This window comes from Staurois parvus, unplaced genomic scaffold (genome assembly GCF_062004578.1).
Source record: "Staurois parvus isolate SC_StPar_1 unplaced genomic scaffold, SC_StPar_1.0 ptg000091l, whole genome shotgun sequence".
NCBI lineage: Eukaryota > Metazoa > Chordata > Amphibia > Anura > Ranidae > Staurois > Staurois parvus.
This window is the reverse complement of record NW_028317887.1, coordinates 1,433,279-1,459,798: the sequence shown is the minus strand read 5'-3', so window position 1 is coordinate 1,459,798 and position 26,520 is coordinate 1,433,279. Positions and strand designations below refer to the sequence as shown.

The window sequence follows — 26,520 nt, the reverse complement described above, 5'->3', positions numbered from 1 at the left end:
CTAACTTCTGAACCTAAATCCATCCCTAGTGCTTTTTTTTAAATAGTTAACTAACTTATACCTCTAGAGGGGATTTACGTTCACAATGACAGTCATACATTTTAACAAAAGAGTGACAGAAAACCAGTATGAGGTTGTGCGCAAATCCAGTCATGGAATTGTAGACTGAAAATTCTCCAATCCCAGAGGATGCCATTTTTGAAGAAATGCGCGTCTGGCGGAGCTTTCTGTGACGTCACCTCGTTCCCGCTGGTGGTCTGATACCACAGGAATTTTAAATGTTTACACTGTCTTTATGCACCTTATCTATGTAAGTTCAATACTTTAATAAATTCTTTGCTGATTTATCGAGTCGTACTATGAAGTTTTCTGTTTCAAACGTTTCCTTGCATGATGTGGAGAGCTGTCTGATGTGATGGATTTGTTCAAGTGAACCTGCAGTTGTCCATTCATCTCCTATTCATCTCCTTGATACGGCTAACTAGGGTGTCAGTGTGGGATCTGAACACCATCTGCTCGTTTGATCTCTTGATTGGAGATCAAAGTGTCTGGTAAGAGGCTGTTTTTTTCTTTTGTGTCTATCATTTCTGGACACCTATGCACTTTCCGGTGGAGGATTTCTTTTGCACACAGCACTGTTATTGGATTTTGGGACTTTTAATTATTTAATATATGAATGTGGACTTATATCATTTCAATTAATTTTTGCACATTTTTCATGTAGCAGCATTTATTTGATTGATTATTGTTTATGATTATCTAGTGTACAGCGCACTCATTTTTTATATATGGAATTGTAGATTACCTTCCTGACAGTGGAGCTCCACCCAAAAGGGAAAGTTCCGCTTTAAGGACAGCTCCCCATTAAGGATTGGCACCTTTGTGGGGTGGGTACCCGAATTTGACAGGTACCCACTCCCACTTCTGGTCCGATCGCCTAGGAGACCAGAAGCGGAAAGTGTCCTCCCTCCCTGTAGTCTTTTGGGACACATGACAGGTCCCAGAAGACTATATGACCATTCATGAAGTGCAGCGCTACTCGCGCATGCTCAGTGGGTACCCAGCTGTGAAGCCACAAGCTGTCACAGATGGGTGCCCACACTGAAGATGCCGGCGTCTGGAACACAGGATGGCTGGTGAAACAGGCTGCGGGGGACACACCGCGGGACCGAGGGACAGGTAAGTGGCTGTTTTTTAAAAGTCAGCAGCTACAGTTTTTGTAGCTGCTGACTTTTATTTTTTGACAGGCTGAGTGGAACTCCACTTAAAGGGAGTAAGCACTTTATGCAATAATCACTCGAGCCACCAAAGTTTGTGTAAAACTGTTACTATATACCAGAGTAAAAACTGTTACAGATGATTGCACGCAGAATATTGTTTCCTATGAAAAATTTTAATAAAAGAAACTCATTTTTAAATTAATATATTTTGTATAGAATAGAAGAACAACTTGCTCCCTTATGAATCCAGCACTGGCTGTATGCTTGGGGTAATGATGTGGGATGTTTGCTGCCGGAGAAATAATCTTTAGAATAATTACATTAAAGGAAGCAATGCTTTGAGGTTGAGAGCTTTTGTGGGAGATAAAATGGAGAAAAGCTAAAGTTATCATGAGGAAACAGTGTGGACCTGAATTAACTGTTAAAGTGACTCTATAAGACAGGGGGTCAAACTCAATTTCATTGCGGGCCACATCAGCATTATGGTTGCCCCCCAAATGACGTCACCGCGTACGTACCGGAAGTTCCTCACCGCGTACCAAAGCGTTATGTCACGCTAGTAACGTGACTTCATCAGGGCACACTATATAGGAAATTTTTTTTAAGTCCTGGGGGCATTACTGGGCAGCACAGTGGCTAAATGGCTAGCACTTCCACCTGGCAGTACTAGGGTTATTGGTTCAAATCCAAGCCATGGCACCACCTGCCTGGAGTTTGCATGTTCTTCCTGTGCCTGCATGGGTTTCCTTCAGGTTCTCTGGTTTCCTCCCACACTCCAAAGACATGCCGGTAGGTTAATTGGATTCTGTCTAAATTGGCCCTAGTATATGTATGAATGTAAGTTAGGAACCTTAGATTATACACCCCTTGAGGGTTAGGGACTTATGTGAATGTACAACATATATGTAAAGCGCTGTGTAAATTTACAGCGCTATATAAGTATATGTAATAAATAAATAATGCCAGTATCAAGAAGACTACATGTTCAAATGATATGGATACTTCATGGGTTTCATACATTAGATGTAGAAACGAGTAAATTGACTAGGATAGTGTTGGATACATGGGACAGATTACACAATAAGGAAAAATGGGAATTGAATTCACTTATGATACTACTAGTGGGAGCAGATTTTTTTTGCACCAGGAAATGTAAAAATAAGTGGAAGATGGATAAAGGATAAAAACGCACGCTTGAAAGATATTATAAAAGGGGGGAGATTATGCACGTTTCAGAATTTAAAAAAGAATAAGGATTTGTTTGTTAGAATAGATGAATGGAAGTTTAACTAGTTGTCTCCTTTCGTTGCTAATTTACCACAACCATTTAGGGATATAGGAGAAATTAACCCGTTTGAAAAACTAATGAATGCTGAATTAAGCCCAAAACACATCACCTCTAGGATATATAAAATCCTTGTGGACTTAGATGAAGTAGAGCCCCCTGGATATTTAAGTAAATGGAAAAGGGAACTAGGAATAAAATCAACCCTCAACAAAGGGAAGGTATTTTTAACCTAACATACAAGGTAATAAACATGCACACAGTAGAGATGAACTACAAATGCTTGGCGAGATGGTATTTAACACCCAGTATAACCCATAAGCAGCAAGGGGAAAGCTCCCCATGGTGCTGGAGTGGATGTGGAGAAAAGGGCAATATGGAGCACATCTGGTGGAGATGCCTGAGGATACAGGTTTATTGGAGGGAAATAGCATATTATATCAAGGAAATATGTGGGGTAGATATTCAAGGGGACCCACTGAAATGTTTATTCTACTATTCTGAGCCCATGGCAGAAGTAAATAGTAATAAAGTATTGTACCATTTAATCAGTGCAGCAAAGGGTTTGATACAAACATTTTGGTTAGTGGCAGAGGTTCCGAGGGTGATGGATTGGTTAGATAGAGTGGAAGGCATTTTCAGAATGGAAGAACTGAGAAGTTTAGAAGAGGATAAGATGGGAATATTTAAAAGAATATGGAATGTTTGGTTACATTTTAAAACCGCAGAATCTTATACAGAACTAATTAAAGTAAAGTAGGTAGCATAAGAAATCACAATGAGATTGGTCGGAATAACAAGTTATGGAGAAATGGATACAGATACAGAAAGATAAGACAATGATGGAGGGATGGGTGGGGGGGTGGGAGATGGAGGGGTTATAGAATGTATTTATTAATTTAGGGGAGAAAAGAAAAAAGTATATTTTGGAAGATGGAATGTTTTAATGGTGTTTGTATAAGTGTGAAATAAAAAGTTATAAAAAAAAAAAAAAGACTACATGTTCAGAACACCCCACCCCCACATACATCAGATGTCAAGAGTCCCCTACCCTCTATTATTTCACAGTGCACCCCCCTTACCTTTTGCTACTGCTGGGAAGCAGAATGTGTAGTGTCTGTAGCAGGACCAGAGGAGGGCTGGAATCACTTGCCGGAGTCTGCTAAATGCTGAGACCAGGGGAGGTGGAAAACGAGGGAGTGCTACAACTTCACGGAAAAGCCCATGAACTGGTGGAGGAGTTCTATCCTCCTCTCTACTGCAACCTTCTTAAACAAGGTGGGGTTGGAGATAAGAAGGGGGGGGGGGTGCAGCTGTAGGAAAGGGGCAAGGGCTACATGAAATGGCCTGGTGGGCAGGATTTGGCCAGTGGGCCTTGTGTTTGACACATGTGATAAGATGTCCTTATTCTCCAAAAATAATCTATCCACTACTTAATGGCCCTGTAATTTATTTTTCATGGAAAAATTAAAAATTTTTCTGATGGTTTGATGCCTCCTTGTAACCTCCTTCATAAGCTCCTGAGCCTCTCTTTTTTCCACTCACTTCCATTTGTTTGGAATAAGCAGTGAAGGTTAGTTGTGGTCATATGCGTTGCTCTATGCACAATACATAGTCCCTAGTCCATGTCAGGAGCAAAGGAGACTGTTCCTACATACAGTGGAACCATGGAGAATGAATGTAGCTTAGGGTTGCCACCTCATCCCTTTAAAACCGAACACATATTAATTACACAGGTTCTGTGGCTGATTAATGTGGTAATTAAACTCATTCAGTGCCTTATCTGTATTACATTAGCCTCAGAACCTGTGTAATTAATATATGTTCAGTTTAAAAAGAATGAGGTGGCAACCCTAACATAGCTATCCTATACCAAGAACAGGGGAGTCCCTAGGCAGGTGCGGGGGGGGTTCACCTACCGCACCTACCGCACGGGGTGACACCAGACCTGCTCCACGAAAAGGTAAGTTGTAAAGCAAGCTGACGATCCCCACAGGATGAATCAGATCTGCGGATTGAGCATAATGGGTCAGAGTCTGATCCATTATGCTCCCCAATCCGCAGATCCGATCCATCCTGGGGGATCTTCAGCTTGTTTTACAACTTACCTTTCAGTGGAGTAGGTCTGGTGTCACCCCGTATAGGTTACATGCCAACAGCAGCATGGATCGGAAAAGGTAAGTTTTCATCGGAAAAGGTAAGTTATAAAGCAAGCCGACGATCCCTGCAGTATGGATCGGATCTGTGCATTGAGCATAATGAATCGGAGTCCAATCCATTATGCTCAATCTGCAGATCTGATCCATCCTGCGGGGGATCGTCGGAGGGGGTGTCACCAAGCATTATCGCACTGGGTGAAACCAACCCTAGGGATTCCCCTGACCAAGAAGTCAAATCAGAGCAGCAGAAAAAGAAATGAATTTGGAGGAGGTTGGGAGCAATAGAATGTACATTTTGAGTGAATATATACTTGAAAAGTTTTTTTTTCTTCTTTTTAGCTAGAGTTTAGTGTCACTTTAAGGAAGCAGTTGAACTGAGTTTTCTGAGTTCATTCTAATCCAAGCAGCAGGCACAACTAGTGAGTGACAGTGAGGGCTGTTTTTCCTGTAACTACTACAGTGTACGTTCATTTCCTTAGTTTAGCACTAGAGGGAGGCAGACGTCCAGACATATTAGCCCTGAACACTGCTTTCTGAACAGCATGCAGGATAGGAGTGCTCTGACCATCAACCATTTTTTACTTGCGCTAATTAGACCATCAATACAAATGCATAAACTAGGTGGCATTAGCACCCTCTGGGTAACATAGTAAACATGATGAGAGCAATCTGGTATAGTTGGCACACAGGTTTACATTACAGATTACACAGGTCTCTTTTATTCCTTGTACTAGATGCTTGTAACACTCATCACAGTATAAACATGACGGTAATGACTGATACCTACATCACTCCTAAATAAAAAATAGCCTGCATAAGATTTTATAATTACTTTTAAATACATCTCATTAAACAAAAAAGGATCCTGCAAATATTTTCATCCTTTGTATTGATAATATTTTTGTATATTAGAAACGATATTCTGCATCACCAGCAATAGTGTATAGTAAGAGACAGTAGCAAATAATACATTTAAATGCATCATATAACATTAGCATAGGCTAACGAATGTCCAAATGAGCTTAATATCTAATAACAAGTCTGAACACCTAATAAAGGTTGCTGAGCTATATCATCTATATGTCTACAGTGCACTACGTATTGTCCTTACTGGAAAAACTCTTTATGTACCCACTCCATGAACAATGCCTAAGGACTTATTTCAAATCATTACACTGCTCTACTGTCTGTTCAAAATTGAATGCATATGGTCGCATTCTAGGATACATAGTATTTATTATCGTTAACATAAGAGGTAAAGTTACAGCTTGTACATTTCTGAGGATTGAAAATACAATTCATATAATCATTGTATCATAATAAGAGTAATAATAATAATAACAACAATAATGTCCTAAAGATTTTATTGGTGCAGCTAAACTTGTAAGGGATAGGGATACACAGTCAGTCATTACTTTTTTATTATTATTATTATTATTTTTATTATTATTATTGTTAATAATCATCATCATCATCATCAACGTCATAAATGTCCTAAGAATTTCAGTGGGGCAGCCTAAATGGTAATAATAATAATAATAATAATAATGTCCTAAGTATTTCAGTGTGGAAGCTAAACTTGTAATAATAATAATAATAACAATAATAATAATAATAATATAATAATGATAATAATGTCCTAAGGATTTCAGTGTGGCAGCTAAACGTGTAATAATAATAATAATAATAATAATAATAATGTCCTAAGGATGCCAGTGTGGCAGAGTTGTAAGGGATACAGTTAGTCATTACAGGTAGTCATTATTGAATAATAATACATTTAATAATAGAATAAATTTAAATTCAATTATCAACATCATCATATAGTTATCATGAGGACTTCAGTGTGACAGCCAAACTTTTGCGGGACACCCATTACTTAAATTATATACTACTTATAATAATCGTCAACATAGTGTCAGCGTGGCAATCAAACTTCTTGGAGTCAAACAGTCATTACAACGATGATAATAATAATAATAATAATAATAATAATAAATAATAATATAGTGCCAAAGATTTTCAGCAGCCAAACTTGTACGGAACACACAATCAGTCAATACATAAATAATATGATAATAATAATAACAATAATTATTATTATTATAGGTTTTTATTTATAATATTATTATTAGTAGTATTATTACTATTAATAATATAACAACGCCAACAACTCAAAAAGTGGTTTCTCTAACATTGGCAAACGTTTCTGTTAGACTGCAAGCTTAATGGACAATTTGGATCATCTTCTCTTCTTAGACCAGTTGTATTTTAGCTCTGATTCTTGTTTCTGTATTCCTGCTCAGCAATGAATGGTGTGCTCACTCACAAACCTGCACACAAGACTTTTTCCTGGAGAGAAGAAGCTATTACACCACCACTATCAGGAATTTGTTTAATCTGAATAGCCAAATCTACTCATTTAAAAAGTCATTAAGATTTGGCATATGCATTCATCTTATCAGTCAATAGAAAATCTGAATATGGTTGCAGCATTTCAAAATAGCAGTACGTGAATGGAAACTGACATCTATCATTATATATATATATATATATATATATATATATATATATATATATATATATTATACTTCATTAAAGCGATCTCTGACAGATATCCAGATATCTGTTGATCTGTTGCTGTGTTTCAGGAATGTACGAACTTTATAGATCTGATTGAAGCTTTCTATATGTATAAAAATCGCTGTATTCCATAGACAGATGGTTTCATTAGCCTTGAAATGAGATGGAGCTGCCAAGTGTGCTCAGTCCCCGGGTGATTGTGCGGCTCCAGTCTATAATAGTGTATAGAAAGACTTTTATTATTTCTACAATTAGCATTAGTATTGAGCCCGATGGGACTTCTCCCAGAATTGCAGCAAGTTCCCATACATATTTGCATCTCATGCAAATCCTCTGAATGTTTGCATATTAGGATAATATTAACTTATTTAAAAAAAAATATTTGTGCATAATAATATACTCCCACATTTGAAGCACTTCGCATGTGTCAGTACACTTAAAGTCAGTCTATAACATGTAAGTAAACTAAAAAGTGAACCTTGGCCTGATGGCAGGGGTGTAATAGACAGCCATGATGGGTATTGGGAGGTATTCAGTCATTAGATGGTAAGGAATTATTACTTCACATCCCTGATGAACACATCACATTAGGAGCCACCATAATTGGAATCATGGACACAACTGACCACACGTCTGTTGGTTTGTGTAGATGACAGTCTATTAGGGTTCATATGGTGCACTCTGAGTCTCTACAACCCTGCTGTAGTCATCATGATGTGGGGAGCCCCCACTAGTAACCCATTTCAATGCCACACTGGGGTGCAGGCAACTGTCATCTGCCTGGGGATTTGCTCTGATTAAACAGGAATGAGTGAGGGGATCACATTTTTCTCTATTTTCTGTGGATTTCCGTGTGTGTGTGTGTGTGTATTCAGAAAGTTTTTAGTAAATGTTTGGTCTCTAATGTGAGATATATATATATATATATATATATATATATATATATATGTGTGTGTGCAGTGGGTATATACAGTACATTTGTGTAGTGTGTGTATATACCACATATTCTTATATATATATAATGGGTGTGTATGCATTCAGAGAATTCTGTAGACTTTATAGGAAATGTTTGTACACTAGTGTGACATAAAAAAAATGTTATTATTGTTGTTATAATAATAATTATAATACTAATAATTTTATATATATATAATATATATTTATATATATATATATATATATATATATCATTTATGTGTATGCATACAATATACAGTTCTGTAGACTTTATAGGAAATGGATGTACAATAGTACATAATAAAAACAATGTGTGTGTGTATATATATATATATATATATATATATATATATATAAATACATATGTGTGTGTGTGTGTGTGTGTGTGTGTGTGTGTGTGTGTGTGTAGAAATGTATGCCACATATTCTTGTTAAAAAAAGAATAAAATAAATACATTAATAAATATATATATATATATATATACATATATATATATATATATCAATATATCATGGGTTTCTTAGATTGTAAGCTCCAAGGGCTGAACAAACTGTTGGCGCCATATAAATCCTGTATAATAATAATAATAATAATAATATGCATGCATATGCTAGTGTGACATAGATGTGTGTGTATATATATATATATATATATATATATATATATATGTGTGTGTGTGTGTGTGTGTGTGTATGTATGTGTAATATATATATATATATTTATTTTATTAAATTGATTTCTTTTTTTACAAGAATATGTTCTTGTAGCTGAATGTGTACATAAAGGATTCTGTAGGTTTTATAGAAAATGCAGTTTGTAGAATGGGCTTTTAAAGAAGAAATGTACTAATGTGCATGGTAACCTGTCAGGTTTTATTGTCAAACCTAACTGAACAAGCTGAAGATGGAAGCTGATTGGTTACTACCAGATTCTCTGTGAGCACCAGTTTCAGTAAATCTCCCCCTACCCAGGAGTCAGCATAGCTGGGTGAGTTGTGCCCCCTTTTGTGTCCAATGAGAGGAGCCCCCTGCCATTGCGGTCATCTCCTCCATCCCCTCCTGTCAGAAGAAATCACCCGGCCATCCCGTGCAGCGATCGGAGCGGTGTAGAAAGCTGTTCCCTTTTCACAAGTGGGGGCCTTCGCTGTCCTCCTGCGGATCATTTAGCAAAGAGACATGAATGATCACACTCCACTAAGAGGCGCGCCTAATATGCAAATGACAGCCGGCTCAGCTCTCTATGGGACTGCTCCTTCAGCCAATCAGGACGCGAGGTGGGATCTATGGCACGTCACTTGGCCCCCATCTCCTCCATTGGCCCCGTGCTATAGGTGAAAGCAGACACTCCCCTGCTGGGAGATTGACAGCTGAAACTTTGTCCCTCCATCCCCTCGCCTTAAGGAGCTAGGAGATGAAGAAAACATTGTATTACCTTTGAGAGCTCCATCTGTGCTGTCAGAAAGAAGGTAGAGAGGTGGGAGGAGGGAGACAAGTGCCTTCACGTTCGCAGAGAGTTCACACAGCCCCAAGTGCTGGTGGCTTTGCTGAGAGGAGCAGGGAGGGGATGAAGAGGTGATCAATGTGTCAAGCTTGTCTTCTGGAACTTGGAGCCCCATCTTCCTGTGCGCCAGTCCACAGAACTTTGCCTGTATGTGGAGCCTGAGATAAGGACAATCCGGGACTGATTTCTCCAAGCTTGGTACAGGGAGTGTAGAGCTGGACTGATCCTGACTCCTAAACCTTTCCAGGACCAGACATCGAGAGCCTCTTGGCTACTTTCCTGTGCTGACAAACTAGAAGGACCAGCTTTGGGCAGACCCATCTGCTCACTCTTCTTCCATTTGTTCTCCAGTGTTGTGTGACTCTTCTCTGCCCGGTGATGTTAGCTCTAGGGCAGATGGATGGCACCAGGCAGAGCGCTTTCCTCCTCAGCAGCCCTCCCTTGGCTGCTCTACATAGTATGGCAGAGATGAAGACTCCTCTGTACCCAGCCTATGCTCTGTCCAGCCAGCCCTGTTCTTCTTCTGCCTCCTCCTCCTCGTCCTCCTCTTCATCCTCCTCACCTTCTCCTCCACTGGGATCGCCAACTCAGGGCTCCCTCAAGCACTCATCCTCCTCACCTTCCTCAGGAGGCTTGTCCTCTCTGGGGACCCCACCACCCCAACTCTCAATAGCAACCCCCCATGGGATCCAGGACATCCTGAGCCGCCCAGTGATGCACTGTCTGCCCTCTCTAGCAGGGGCAGCCCTGACCCCCAGCACTTCTGTTTCCCAAGCTGCTGTGGCCTCTACCTCCTCTCCTGCTGGCCTCCTGGCAGGGCTACCCCGTTTTAGCAGCCTAAGCCCCCCTCCACCTCCCCATCCTGGACTCTACTTCAGCCCCAGTGGAGCAGTCGCTGTGGCCCGTTACCCCAAACCTCTGACAGAACTGCCAGGCAGGACCCCAATCTTCTGGCCGGGTGTGATGCAGAGCCCACCATGGAGAGATGCCAGGCTGACCTGTGCACCCCGTAAGTAATTTATCTTTTGGGTGTTGGGTCAGGGACTAGCACTGAGGACCAATTTTAGAACCAGGCCTGGAAAAGGTGGACCATAGATGGAATTTATGGAAAACTAATAATGTTTAACAGATTTAGAATTACAAGTTTAACTTTATATAAAACTATCTGAAATTTGCAATTCCACATGCACATTAAATCGATCTAGAAATTGTCATCCTAGTTATATACGAAATAGGTTTAGATATTACGATTCAACATCTATACTATACAGGTTGAGAAAATGAAATTCGACACATATATTAAACAGTTTATAATTCTACATTTATATTAAATATATTTAGAAATTGTAATTCTATATTTATATTAAATACATTTAGAATTTTAATTCTACATTTATATTAAATACATTTAGAAATTGTAATTCTACATTTATATTTAATACATTTAGAAATTGTAATTCTACATTTATATGAAATAAATTTAGAAATTGTAATTCTACATATTATTTTGCACAGATTTAAAAAGTTGCAGTTCTACATCCGTAGTACATATTTTAATTCTACATATCATTTTACACAGATTAAAAAAGGTGCAGCTCTACATCTGTAGTACATATCTTAATTCTACATACTATTTTGCACAGATTTAAAAAGTTGCAGTTCTACATCTGTAGTTCTATTTTATAATTCTACATATTATTTTGCACAGATTAAAAAAAGTTGCAGTCCTACATCTGTAGTACTATCTTAATTCTACATATTATTTTGCACAGATTAAAAAAAGTTGAAGTTCTACATCTGTAGTACATATTTTAATTCTACATATTATTTTGCACAGATTAAAAAAAAAGTTGCAGTTCTACATCTATAGTACATACCTTAATTCTACATATTATTTTACACAGATTTAAAAGTTGCAGTTCTACATCTGTGTAACGTATATTTAGAAATGCTATATTTATATTAAATACATTTAGAAATTGTAGCTTTACATTTACATTGTTGTTTTTGTGTGCTGACCACGAGTTGAAATTTACTGTGTGCTGTATAATAAAGGTCATTCAGCAGAGAATATTATACAAAATTATTTTTTTTATTCTTTTGTGAAAACTGTAATCAGTAAAAATATTCAGGACATGTTTCAATAAAGGACTGTGGCAGAGTAGACTTTTATTCATTGGAGAGCAATACGTCGCAACTACTAATTCGGTAAAGAAAAAGAATAAATATTTGTAAATATATTTTATAAAAAGGCTTTGAAGTAAACAAGTATTTTCGAGGAGGAAACAGCAAATTAGGATTGCAAAAATGTAACTGATAGAATTTTTATAAAGAAACAAGCACTGAAAGAGTTTTTTTTTTTTTTAATAATTGTGCAATTGTGCCTTATGTAATTTCCAAACCTGAATACGCAAAATAACACAAAAATCTATTTACAGAGAGAACAAGCAGCTACATTATATAAATCTATTTTAATAAATAAGTGTTATCTTTCTTACTTGATGTGAATTTCAAAGACTGTGTATCAAAAGGGTTTACTTTGTAGTGTCATCTGTGCAAAATACACGGCTTTTCTAAACTACTACTAAAAAGTTAGAAGTTCCACTTTTTTAGTTACCAATGTCAATACGTTTTTATTTACGCATATAGAAGCCTGCAAATAATATAACAATAATAATAATAATATTTAATATTATTATTATTATTATTATTATTGCTGCTGCTGTTGTTATCGTTGACGTAGTGTTTATAATTATTATCCAAAGTCAGAATAAATTGTAATTATCATAAAATATAGATTGTGTGGCAGTGGTATTATTTATTATTGTTACCTGATTGTTACATGTCTCTTCTCTCCTCGAAAAACACACAACTGAAGGGTACAGATGAAGGCACATGCCATGAAATAACCTGCCCTATGTGTATTCCTTTTAGATCAGGGTTCGGTGCTGCTGGATAAGGATGGGAAAAGAAAACACACAAGGCCCACATTTTCCGGCCAGCAGATTTTCGCCCTGGAAAAGACATTTGAGCAGACGAAATATTTAGCTGGACCAGAGAGGGCCAGGCTGGCATATTCCCTGGGCATGACAGAGAGCCAGGTCAAGGTGAGTGCTCAATCAAACTCTTTATAAAGCCTTTCTTTTATTATTATATACATCTTTGTTATAATTAATCATATCTACAAAAATACACAATGAACACAGAATAATGGGTTCAGCACTGTCACATGGGACTTAACATCATTATTATTATTTAAATTAAAATTTTATTATTACAGAGTACATATGCAGGTTTCTTATATTGGAATGTTTGTGGTGCTTTTTATTTTTAGTTATTCCTTTCTGCAAAAATACACACTGAACACAAAATAATGGTTTCACCACTGACCCAGGGGACTTACTATTACTTCTAATTATTATTACTATTATTATAATTTTATCAATACAGAGTATATATACACGTTTCTTAGATTGCAACAGTTTTGGTCCTTTTTTGCTTTCATTTCTTCCTTTTTGCAAAAATACACAATGAAAACAAAATAATTGGTTTCACCACTGACACAGGGGACTTACTCTTACTTCAAATTATTATTATTATTATTATTATTTTATCATTGCAGAGTACATATCAAGTTTGTTAAATTGGAACAGTTGGAGTCCTTTTTGGTTTTCAGTTATTCCTTTCTGCAAAAATACACACTGAACAGAAAATAATGGTTTCACCACAGACACAGGGGACTTACTCTTACTTCAAATTATTATTACTATTATTATTATTTTATTATTACAGAGTACATATACTAGTTTGTTAAATTGGAACAGTTGGGGTCCTTTTTTGTTTTTAGTTATTCCTCTCTACAAAAATACACACAAGATAATGGTTTCACCACTGACCCAGGTGACTTACCCTCACTTCAAATAATTATTATTATGCAAATTATTTTATTATTACAGAGTAAGTATACAGCATTGTTTTTTTTGTAAACAATTGACGTTTATTCATGAAAAGCAGAGCATATAAACATCAGTTGCTTTGTTATATTGAATAATATGCTGGACGTTTTTTATTTTTAGTTATGCCTTTCTACAAAAATACACAATGAACACAGTAATGGTTTTAGCTCTGACCCAAGGGACTTCTCATTTAATATTATTATCATTATTATTATTATTATAAAGATTATTCAAATTCGTTTATTATTACTGTATTATTACAAAGTACATGTGCATCTTTGTAATATTGGATCGTATGTAGGACTTTTTATTTCCAGTTATTCCTTTCTATAAAAATATACACAATGAAGACACAATATAGCATTCGTGAGGAGTTATTTTAGGACATCCTTGTTATAATTAGGTGGTGATTGTTATACTTTTTATTGTAATTGCCCTTCTGCTTGCCTATAATAATAAAAGTGTTTTTTTTACTGATCACCCCACGTGTTCTGGTTAAAAAAATTAGATTACGTGTAAATAAAGGAATTCTTCCAATCTGATGCATGTTTGAAGTGAGAGTAAGTCCCCTGGGCTAGTGCTGAAACAATTTTTCTATTACTATGCTTTTTTTCAAATTACTATTACTATGCTTATTAAAATACTGAAATGACAGATGACTAAGATAGAGGAGAGCTATAAAAAAGGGGAGTCACTTGGTGCTGCACCCCCAAGAGGTCCCATCACCCCGGAGACTTCGCTGAAGCTCCAAGCTTGTTGCAGCTATTGTACCAAGCAGGGGAAAAGTTGAAGAAGAAAACGAGAAGTTTTCATTATATGAGGGCCACCATTGCAGCTGGATCACCTGTTGCCATTGTAAGACTTGTCTTGTGCCGTGTCACTGTGTTATCTGGAGGCGCTCATTTGTCATGGTAAATGTCTGATAGTGAATACACTACAACCTATTCAGTGATCCCAGGCAGGGTTCTATTCTCCCCCCTCAATTCCCAGGCTCCCAGCAGCTAGCTTGTACACACACCTGCTAGAGAATAGACGGCCGGGACACCACCATAGTGGCCTGGAAACTCTGCCCCTCTGCAATAAATACATTCTTATTGTTTGCTTTACACAGCATGATGGGGAATGGGGGCTTTACATCGTATAAAAAACAAGCTGTAATTATTTTATTAAAGGATAAATAACTCAGTATTTTACCTAGCAAATATATACTATACACTACAATCACCAAGAATAATTGTGTTTTTATCTGTCCTGTAAATAGGAACAAATATAAACAGGATCCTTTTCATAAAAGCATCTATCAGCTTTATCTTTTGCATATATATATATATATATATATATATATATATATATATATATATATGTGTGTGTGTGTGTGTCTGTGTGTGTTACATATGTTACAGTGATAATCTGAAAAAATAATTAAAAATAAATAAATAATATATATATATATATGTGTGTGTATTACATATGTTACAGTGATGATTTGAAAAAGGATATATATATATATATATATATATATGTGTGTGTGTGTATATAGTATTTATTTCAGGTCCTTATATAGCGCCATCAATTTACACAGCACTTTACATAAATATTGTACATTCACATCAGTCCCTAACCCTCAAAGCAAGGTCCCTAACTCACATTCATACATACACATACTAGGGCCAACATGAGCCAATTCACCTACCAGCATGTCTTTGAAGTGTGAGAGGAAACCAGAGTACCCGGAGGAAACCCACACAGGCTCAGGGAGAACATGCAAACTCCAGGCTGTGGTTGGGATTCGATCTAATGTCCCGAGTACTGCCAAGCGGAAGTGTTAACTATTTAGCCACTATGCTGCCCATATAATATATGTGTGTGTGTGTATATATATTTATATATTTCATTTTTTTTTCTTTTCTTTGGGGGGGATGTAAATTGATCAAGAGTAACTGTGGGGTTATTTACGATAAGTGGAGAGAGGAAAATCTGGTGCAGCTCTGCATAGAATCTCATCAGCTTCCAGGTTTTATTGTTAAAGCCTAATTGAACAAGCTGAAGTTAGAAGCTGATTGGCTACCATGCACAGCTGCACCAGATTCTGAGTGCTCCAGTTTTAGTAAATCTCCCCCAGTGTTTACTCCTGCAATTATGAACCAATATGTATAGTATTACAGTTATATATATATTAATATATACATAGTATACATATTTTTATGTATGTATACATGTACGTATGTATGTATGTATACATGTATGTATATATATATATATATATATAGAGAGAGAGAGAGAGAGAGAGAGAGAGAGAGAGAGATATGTATGTGTGTATATATATACACAAAACACACGTTTTGAGTGGGGTTGGGGTGGAAAAGGGGCTCTGCATTGCTCAGTATTCTTCAGATTAATGCCTTTTAGAGGGTAATTTACTGAGATCTTTTTTGGGGAATCTGTGTTAACTGCTAACGTTTACTGCAGGTCATGAAAAGTTCTATTCTCTATTGCCCTGTACATGTTTTAGGTGTTCGCTAGCATGGTGAATGAATCATATAGTATACATCACCACCTTTATACAGAAAATAAACTGCTAGAGTCTGTTTCCTGACAGCAGGCAATAGCATCAATAATGCTAGATATTTAGTTATAATAATAAACCACATGCTAAGGTAATAATAGCTTAATAGGTTTATTCTTAGATGTAACACAATATTTATTGTGACACGATACAGAATTGGATGCCATTGCAGAGGAAAAGGGATATGCAGTGTAACTTTTGGCATTCTTAGGAGAGGACTTTTCGAACTGTTGGGGTATCATGCTTGATCTGGACGGCGGTCCTCCCTGTCCTCACATAGAAGTCTCTGTAGAGGGCGTCACTTCTCATTATTTCCCATAGAATGGACCTGAACCGGCCAACTAGGATTGGTTCGAGAGTTTATAATAACAAAAAATTATTTATAATATAATATTCCAGCTACTGAAAATTAAATCCCACACACTGAGGTTGATGAAAGATGCTGCAAATCTTCAATCAATAATTTGTAGCTGTGTTTGCACTGAGCACCGAACTCATGTGCATATGATATAAATACAGGAATTTATTTTTCATATGATTGGACAATTAAATGCAAAGCTATGCTACTATAGTAAATAAGCCTCAGATACTACAGAAACTACTGTTACTCAAAACATTTAAATACTTAAAAAATTATATTTTTAATATATATATTATATAGATGCTATAAATGTTTATTTTTATTAACTCGCTTTGAAGATTTTTCCTTTAAGTGAAATTTGTTTATGCATATAAAAATACATTTGTCTGCTTTAAATATGTGTAATTGATCATATTTATCAAACTGGAGAAAAAAGAGTTCTTCAACAAACTTGCTTACAACAACCATTCAGATGCCTTGTTTTATCTTGGTGGAGCATTAAAGAATAATTAAGGATTAATGATGGGACATTACGGGCCAGTTCACACTACATGCGTTTCAGTGTGCTTTTTTTTGCACAGAATGTAGGTTTTATGGTTGACAATGTCATAGTTCACATCGGTGCTTGCAGTTCTAGTGAGTTCCAGTTGCAGAAAAAAAAGTAGAACATGCTGCATTTTTCCTGTACAGAACTGTACTGGAAAACACACCAAAAACGCACTGGACCGCACACGTCCCTATTTAAATTGAAGAAAGAGAGGGGAAAAAAATAACCAGAAAGCATAAAAAAATGCACTGGAACACATCAAAAATGCACCGGAGCACGCCAAAAACGCATCACAACACGCATGCAAAAATGCATCTTGAACGCATCTGGACTGTGTTTCTATAATGTGAACCAGACCCAAGGATAAATCCTGATGTTTATCTGTTTAGTACATTCGGTTCAATTCACAAACCTTTAACACAAGAATAAAGCTACTCACCTTTTTTTCAAATCTCATTGCAGCTCAGCTGAAAATAAACTAGCGTTTTTTTGGAAATATGGACTCTCATCCTGGTATGTTAGCTTTGTGAATTGAACCTATTTGGATGGAGATTTACTAAAAGTGGAGCAGAGAAAATCTGGGGTAGCTGTGCCTAGTAACCAGCTAATAGGTGTTATTGTCAAGGCTTCATCCAGCAAGCTGATTTTAGAAGCTGATTGGTTACTATGAACAGCTGCATCAAATTTTATGGGCTTCAATTTTAATAAATCTCCCATATGTATGGAAACCCCAAACCAAAAATGTAATATATTGCAGCTTCATTTTCACCCAGTAATACATAATCTACCCCTGGTGGCTACATCACCCCGCCAATGTATCTATGGAGGGTATGTGCTGCTAGACTCATACACCTTACCAACCGATCAGCGACTGCTGCCCATCTCTGCCAATCCCTCCACTGACATCCACTAACCCAACGTATAAAATTCAAATTACTAACCACAGCATAAAAAGCCATCCACAACACTGCCCCTAGCTACATCACCAACCTCATCCGCAGATATCGTCCAAATTGCCTGCTCTGCTCCTCTTAAGACAGCTTGCTATCTAGCTCCCTCGTCACCTCCTCCCACGCTCGCCTCCAGGACTTCTCCAGAGCCCCTTCCATCCTCTGGAACTCCCTACCTCAGTATGTCCAGTCAGCCCAGCCCCCACCCTATCTGCCTTTAGGTGATCTTTGAAAACGCACTTATTCAGGGAAGCCTACCCCACCTCTAGAGCTGTACTTGAATCACCTCCATCAGATCATCTCCCGCAGCTATCACCTTTTGTACCATCTCCCCCTTCCTTTAGATTGTAAGCTCCATGAGCAGGGCCCTCACATTCCTTCTGTACTGAAATGTATTGTAATTGTACTGTCTCCCTTATATTCTAAAGCGCTTTGCAAACTGTTGGCGCTATATAAATCCTGTATAATAATAATAATCTGGGGTACCTCCAAAGATAAGGAAAAAAAGAGGAAAAAAGAGACAGAAGCTGTGGGAGAGTTCCTTATGGTGTAGTAGCTTGACAGATAATTGGATTAAATAAATGATGAAAAGATAAATTGCAATAATGTACTCACATCTGTGAGGTTGCTGATCTCCCCAATGGGGGATCAAACAACCTGGAGTGAAAGTCTGCAGGGAATATATCTGTACCTCTACAGAGTAAGGTCGCTTGCGATGCCCAGTGGGGTGACCCTGAAGTATTAATACTTACAAACAGCATGAGAGACAGACCACAGCTGTTTAAAGTGTTTTATGCACCATCCTGAGGAAGTGGCCAGTGTAGTGCCATGAAACGCGTTGATGGTGTTTTGTTGAATCAATGAAGAATCCATTTCTTAGCTTCTCCTCCATATTTGGGCACCTCTGCTGACACCTTTTGGGGCTCATAAACCTCTTTACTATGTAGGGAGCTGTGGTTGTCACCCTAGGCTGCTCTGACTACACACATGTCCCTGTCTCTTCATTTCTATTACATGGTGTGGCAGAGCAATTGGTAGTTTACAGAAGATAACAAGGAAGGAAAATATTCTTCAGTGCAGATCACAGAAAGTAATAGGAATATTTTTGGAAAGATTAACAAATATCTTCTCCCTTTGTTGAAAATGTTCTTAGCTTGAAAAAAAATGATTGCTGCCAGCACTACATCCAATGGCGGGACAAGGACATCTAGCGCCCAGGGCAAAGATGCCAAACAGTGCCTCCCCCCAATGTATGAGCATTATATGTTAGCAAAAATCCCCTCCCCCTCAAAACAAAGCATTAATCTTCACACTTATCCCCTAAGCAGAAAATCCCTTTGCAAGCCAAAACTCATACCAAACAAAAATCCCCCCTCTTCCAGCACAAATCCCCCTCCCAGCTCAAATCATCTCCCTCCCAAAATCTCCTCTCCCAGCTCAAATTATATCCCTCCCCAAATTCCCCCTCCTAGCACAAATCCTCTACCTCTCAAATTTCCCCTCTGAGCATAAATCTTCCATCCCCCTGCAAATCCTTCTGTCCCAGAAATACCCTCTTTTAGCAATAACCCCCCCCCCAAACTTCCCCTTCTAGCACAAATACCCCCACCCCCCAATCCCCTATCCTAGCACAAACCCTCCCTAACAGATCCCCATTGCTAACACCACCCTCCTAGTACAAATTCCCCCCTCTAAATCACCCTTTCTAGCACAACCCCCGAAATCCCCAATGCACCCAAGGCAGCTGCCCCTCCTGCCCACCCCTTGTCCTGGCCCTGACTACATCTGCATTGCAATTGTGTTTTGGGTCGAGTTCTTTTAATGACTTTCTGTATTGGTGATTTATAATACTCATACTGTTTGATGGCTCTTACAGGTATGGTTCCAGAACAGGAGGACCAAGTGGCGCAAGAAGCACGCAGCAGAGATGGCCACAGCCAAGAAGAAGCAGGACACTGAGACTGAGAGGCTGAAAGGAGCTTCAGATAATGAGGATGAGGATGATGACTACAACAAGCCTCTGGATCCTAACTCAGACGATGAGAAGATCACCCAGCTCCTGAAGAAACACAAGTCAAACAGCTCATTGCTCCATCAACAGTCAGAGAATGACAGCTCATCTTAGAGGGCTTCAAAGCCCACCAACATGGGGACAATAGACGTGACATGGATGCGACAGTCTCAGACTTCTCTGACCACTTTGTCCTTCCATCAGCACTGCACCTGTAGCCAGGGCGAAATAAGGCTTTTTATTTTGTGAGATGTATATATATTTTTCTAAACTCTAAGGCGATGAAGGATCAGACTTCTGTAGCAATATGCTATCACACACCTACAAGCAAACTACATACAGCTGATGGCTACATATTTTTTTTTCTTTTGCCCAGCTGATCACCTCTGGAGGGAACAAAAAGTCCCTGAATCTATGTCCAGACTGCTCAGGAATTGGCAGTCCTAGCAAAGGATTCACTAAATCAACTCGTTTGAAGGCTCTTGTAAATAAATAGTGAGTCACTCTGACCAGAGGTTACACCACTGTGAATGTTATATTGTAAAGTAACCGTCTTTTGTGTTAAAAAATGCAAAGGGGGATAAAGGTAGGGGGGTCACGTGATCCCCTCTTCCACATCTGTTACTTTCCACCCATCCTGACCCTTTAGTGTCCAGTAGGTTCAAATCTGCTCATTGCATAGCATCTCTACAATCCCCTCCCCCCTCCTCCATCAATCAGTTACTTTTTATTTGGTTACACAGTCCTTGGTATTTATTACTAATTAAAAGTATATATTTGTGCATAGAGTGGTATTCAAGCAATTCCACTGACTCTAATGCAATCGATCAATGCTACTACTTGCAGGAGGTTCAACCCAGACTAGAACCTATATTGCAATACAAAACTTTTTTTTTTTGTATGTTAAATTTACTATAGGATATGTAAATTGCATTCTTTTTAAGCTATAGCTACACTGATATATTGGCATCTTAAAGGCTATTAATTTATATAAAAACGTGTTTCAGTTTTGAGAAGCGTGAAAAAAAGACTTTTGCAAAAATCATAAATATAATGCACTTTTTGTTAATGAAAAAAAATGTTCGAGGTGACTAAATGGTAAAGCCAGCCACCTAAATAAGGAACTCTAAATAATATGGTCTCGTAAGAGATCTAATAAAACTGTTGAAAGGACAGTATTTCTTTTTTTACATTTTGTTTGATTTTTTTAATTTCAGCACTTTTTTTTGTCTGTATATGTTTATTATCTTCAGTAAAACACGTGTTCTCTTGATTTCAATTTAGATTTGTATGGATGGTGACACTTATGTTTCCTGTCATTGTGTTTTTATAAAACACAAATTCATGTGGAATACAATAATAAATGACACACTTCACCAAACGTGCCATGAAATATATCTAAAGCGAAGTAATTCAATAAAAATGTTTTTCTCTTCGTAGATAGGACAACTAAACAGTGTTTGGCCTACAGCTTACATACACTGTACGTGTCATACACGTCTTTCTTTTTTTTTCTTTCTTTCTTTCTTTCTTTCTTTCTTTCTTTCTTTCTTTCTTTCTTTCTCTCTCTCTCTCTTTCTCTCTCTCTTTCTCTCTCTCTCTTTCTTTCTTTCTTTCTTTCTTTCTATCTTTCTTTCTTTCTTTCTTTCTTTCTTTCTTTCTTTCTTTCTTTCCTTCCCATATATATATATATATATATATATATACATATATATATATATATATATATATATATATATATATATATATATATATATATATATATGTGTGTGTGTGTGTGTGTGTGTGTGTGTATTCAATATACCTTTTTAAACATATAGGGCTGGTGCAGAATTGATTTTACATAGGGTGTAAACTAAAACATAAAGTGATTATTTGTGCTTTGTGTCTTGTTTTAATATGATAACTATGGAAAAGCAAGAAAAAATATACAATATTACCTACCCAACTAAATTTCAACAATCTATTTTGCTATAAAGTACAGAAAATAATCATGTTACATGATTAAAAAAAATCCCAGTTTATCAAAGCATGCGAACAGAATTGTCCTAGAATTTTTTTCTACCAATCCATTCATGTGGATCGAATTTGACACTTTTTCTTGCTTTGTTAAAATACTTCCAAAGGCGTTTGAACCGAACGGATGATATACATTGGAATGGATACTTGTGCAGAAAAAGATACCATCTACAAGCTACAGACGAGTGGGGACAGGTCACTTGTGTCCTGTCAATCATGTGTGCCTTTTATTAAATCTAGCGCATTGGAATGACGGCAGAAAAACGCACAGGTCTGGTAAAACACATATATTATTATACATTATATTATTATATATGATATCTTAGCCATAAATAAGGATATATATATAAATATATATATATATATACGTTTTTAACAAAACGATGAGTACAATTATGAAGATAGCTGTAATGTGGTGCTGCAGAGCAGTGGCGTTGTATGGCAGGAAGCCACTACGATGCCATGATTATCTACACTGGTCCAGCAATCCTGTGTTTTGGACCCGACTACTGATTATACATTTCCTGAAAGCAATGGGATACCTGATATTCTTACGGTACCCCCTTAGTAAATAGCCACAAATGCAGGACGAAATTGCCAGTAACCTGTTCTTTTTAGAGAGAGTTATTGTCACTTTATTTTTATATAGTACCCTTTAATCAGTACTTAACCTAATCAATGTCACTCATTAATGTCATTCCTAATTATTGGCATGCACTGTGTGATATAGAGACTTCCCCATTGTTACTTATTAAAAGCAGTGGATTTCAGCATAACAGCGCCTCTATCAGACACTTTTTATAGGTATGTGGCTGGTTTACATTATTATCATAATTATTACTATTATACAGGATTTATATAGCACCAACAGTTTGCAGCTCTTCACAATATAAAGGGAGATAATACAGTAACAATACAGTTCAATATAAGAGGGTTAGGAGGGTTCTGCTCCTTGGAGCTTGCAATCTAAGTGGGCGGGGATGGTGGTACAAAGGGTAATAACTGTGGGGGATAAACTGATATGACGAATAGAAGATTCCGTTATTAGCTGAAGGCGGGATAGGCTTCCCTGAAGAGATAGGTTTTCAGAGATCGCCTAAAAGTGAGCAGAGTAGGCGATAGTCGGATAGATTAGGGTAGAGAGTTCCAGAGGATGGGGGAAGCTCTGGAGAAGTCCTGGAGACAAGCATGGGAGGAGGAGACAAGGGAGCTAGTGAGCAGGAGGTTATGGGAGGAGCGCAGTGGACGGTTTGGGTGATATTTGGAGACAAGAATGGTGATGTAATTTGGGGCAGTGTTATAAATGGCTTTATATGTTATTGTAATGTTTTTGAATTTTATTTGTTGGGCAATGGGAAGCCAGATGAGGGATTGGCAGAGAGGGATGGCAGATATGGAACTGTTTCTAAGGTGGATGAGTCTGGCAGCAGCATTCATGATAGACTGAAGAGGGGATAGCCTGCGATGAGGTATGCCAATGAGGAGGGAGTTACAATAGTCAAGGCGAGAAATAACCAGGGAGTGAATAAGTTGCTTAGTGGTTTCAGAGGTTAAGAACGGCTGTATCTTGGAGATGTTGCGGAGGTGAAGTCTACAAGATATGGACAGTGATTGGATTTGGGGCTGAAAGGACAGATGGGAGTCTAGGATTACACCTAGTACCCTGGCATTAAGGGAGGGACTGATTGTTATATTATCTTGATGGAGAATTCAGGAGAGGAGGCACAGGCTAGAGGGAATAGTATGAGCTCCATTTTGGAAAGATTTAGTTTGGGGAAGTGGAATGACATCCATGCCGATATGTCACTTAGTAGGTTAATAATGCGGGAAGAGACTGAAGGGGTGAGTTGAGGAGTAGAAAGATAGATTTGTGTGTCATCAGCATAGAGATGGTCCTTAAAGCCATGGGAGTTTATCAAGTGACCAAAGGAGGAGGTGTAGATGGAGAAGAGAAGGGGTCCAAGGACAGAACCTTGAGGGACCCCTAAAGAAAGAGGAAGTGGAGAAGAGGAGACAGAGTTATAGGTAAGGCTGAAGGAGCGCTGCGATAGGTAGGAGGAGAACCAGGAGAGAGCAGAGTCTCGGAGGCCAAGAGAGTGGAGTTTTCTGAGGAGGAGGGGTTGGTCAACAGTATCAAAAGCCACAGAGAGGTCAAGCAGTAAGAGTATGGAGTAGTGGCCATTGGTTTTAGCAGTTAATTAATCATTAGTGAGTTTTAGTAGGGCAGTTTCAGTGGAGTGTAGTGAGTGAAAGCCAATCTGTAAAGGGTAAAGAAGGTTGTTGTCAGTGAGGCAGGTGCTCAGGCAATTGTAGACTAAGCACTCTAAGAGTTTAGAGGTAAACAGGAGCAGGGAGAAGGGTCTTAAGTTGCTCAGGTTGGTGGGGTCCAGCGAGGGCTTTTTAAGTATGGAAGTGATCTGTGTATGCTTTAGAGGGGTGGGGAAGGCACCATTAGAGAGGGAGAGATTGAAGATGTGAGTGAGGGAGCATAGGACAGAAGAAAAGGATGACTATAGTAGTTGGGAGGGGACAGGATCCAGGGGGTTTACAAAGGGTATATTGATCAGATGGCACTGGGGTGCATTTGTAAGTGCAATCCCAATACATGGCAACAACAACAAAAAATGGTTCCCTATGAATGCAATTCACACTAATGCATTGTGTTGAGCTGCATTTGCCCACTGCTGAAAATACTTATGACATTCACTATTTTTTTTCAGCGCAACATAACATGTTCAATCACACATACAGTATATACAATTCCTGGAATTCATAAAGACTGGCACAGACAGATTTTGTGAAAGTGTCTCTCATGCATTCTAATAGTGATGAAAAATGCACCAATTTTATATTCTTGCCTAGATCTTATACTTTAATTTGGCTCATGCTGCACCACGTTTAGAATGCACGAGAGACACTTTTGTGAGTTGGTCCTAGTTAACTCCACTTTTACATTAGGCTTATTTAATGCAACACAATGTAAAAGTGGAGCATTCCATGTGGCCCAAAGTAAAAGTGGAGCATTCAATGTGACCCAATGTAAAAGTAGAGAATTCAATGTGACCCAATGTAAAAATGGAGCATTCAATGTGACCCAAAGTAAAAGTGGAGCATTCAATGTGACCCAATGTAAAAGTAGAGCATTCAATGTGACCCAATGTAAAAGTAGAGCATTCAATGTGACCCAATGTAAAAGTGGAGAATTCAATGTGACCCAATGTAAAAGTGGAGCATTTTAGAACTATCTGAATTAGGTGCGCAAGTATCTGTCAGCACCAAAAGTGTTGCAAATACTTAATGAATTTGGTGCAAAGCATTAACAAGAAGGACTGATGGCAGAAAAATGGCACATCAGCTTTATTGAATTTCCCTTATATATTGCAAGGCAAATCAAGGCAAACAAGAGCAAAAAACACAAAAAAAAAGTGACACATGTAAAACATATGCCAACGCATTTCATGTTAAAAAATGCAACATACATTCATTAACGCATGCATTGTGGTGTGAAGAAGCCCATACCGACTTAAAAGACAAACATATTATTAAACCAAAAATGTGTGAAATTGCAGCTTACCAACTCATAGATGTAGTGGCTTTATATTTTTAGGCTTTTCCCCCTGTGTTTTCACCTGTTGATCCAGCCAGTAAGTGTGTTATGTTTCAGCTTACTTTAGCCACTTGCCCTCTGGAAGACCCCCCTTAATGACCAGGCCATTTTTGCTATTCTGCACTGCTCTATTTCAAGTGTTAATTGCGCGGTCATGCAATGCTGTACCCACAAATAGAGCTTTCTTTTGGTGGTATTTGATCAACAAAGTTTTTTTTGTGATATAAATGAAAAAAGACTGAAAATTTTGAATAAAAACGATATTTTTTACTTTCGGTTATTACAAATATATATTAAACTCAAAGTTAGTCATAAATTTAGGCCAAAATGAATTCTGCTACATGTCTTTGGCAAAAAAATCCCAATACATGTATATTAATAGGTGTATGTGAAAGTTATAGCGTCTACAAACTATGGCAAAGGAAAGGAAAAACAGGGCGCACTCTCTTCGTGCATTACCATGGTAAAAAACAAATGTAACAAAAAGCATAAAAGTGCATACTCACAAACCAAAGGAGATATAAAACAGAGACAAAGAGCCAGTGGTAACAGCTACTCTTGCATCTATAGCAGGTCGAATATTTTAGCTCTGAAGAAGGGAGAGCATCTCCCGAAACGCGTCAGTTAACTACATCTATGGTCCCCCGAAATCTCGGACTATTACCACTGGCTCTTTGTCTCTGTTTTATATCACCTTTGGTTTGTGAGTATGCTTTTTAATAAATTTGTTTTTTACCACGGTAATGCGCGAAGAGAGTGTGCCCTGTTTTTGCTTTCCTTTATCAGTACCAAGATTTC

The 26,520-nt window shown here is 37.8% G+C and overlaps 1 protein-coding gene across 1 annotated transcript; it reads left to right on the top strand.

Annotated features, from left to right (window-relative positions):
• The first annotated feature begins 9,613 nt into the window (after positions 1-9,613).
• Positions 9,614-21,477, top strand: NKX6-1 (NK6 homeobox 1). The gene is made up of 3 exons (XM_089670533.1): positions 9,614-10,714; positions 12,640-12,812; positions 19,962-21,477. The coding sequence occupies exons 1-3, from the start codon at positions 10,084-10,086 to the stop codon at positions 20,208-20,210; spliced, it is 1,053 nt and encodes a 350-aa protein (XP_089526659.1). The 5' UTR covers positions 9,614-10,083; the 3' UTR covers positions 20,211-21,477.
• The last annotated feature ends 5,043 nt before the right edge of the window (positions 21,478-26,520 follow it).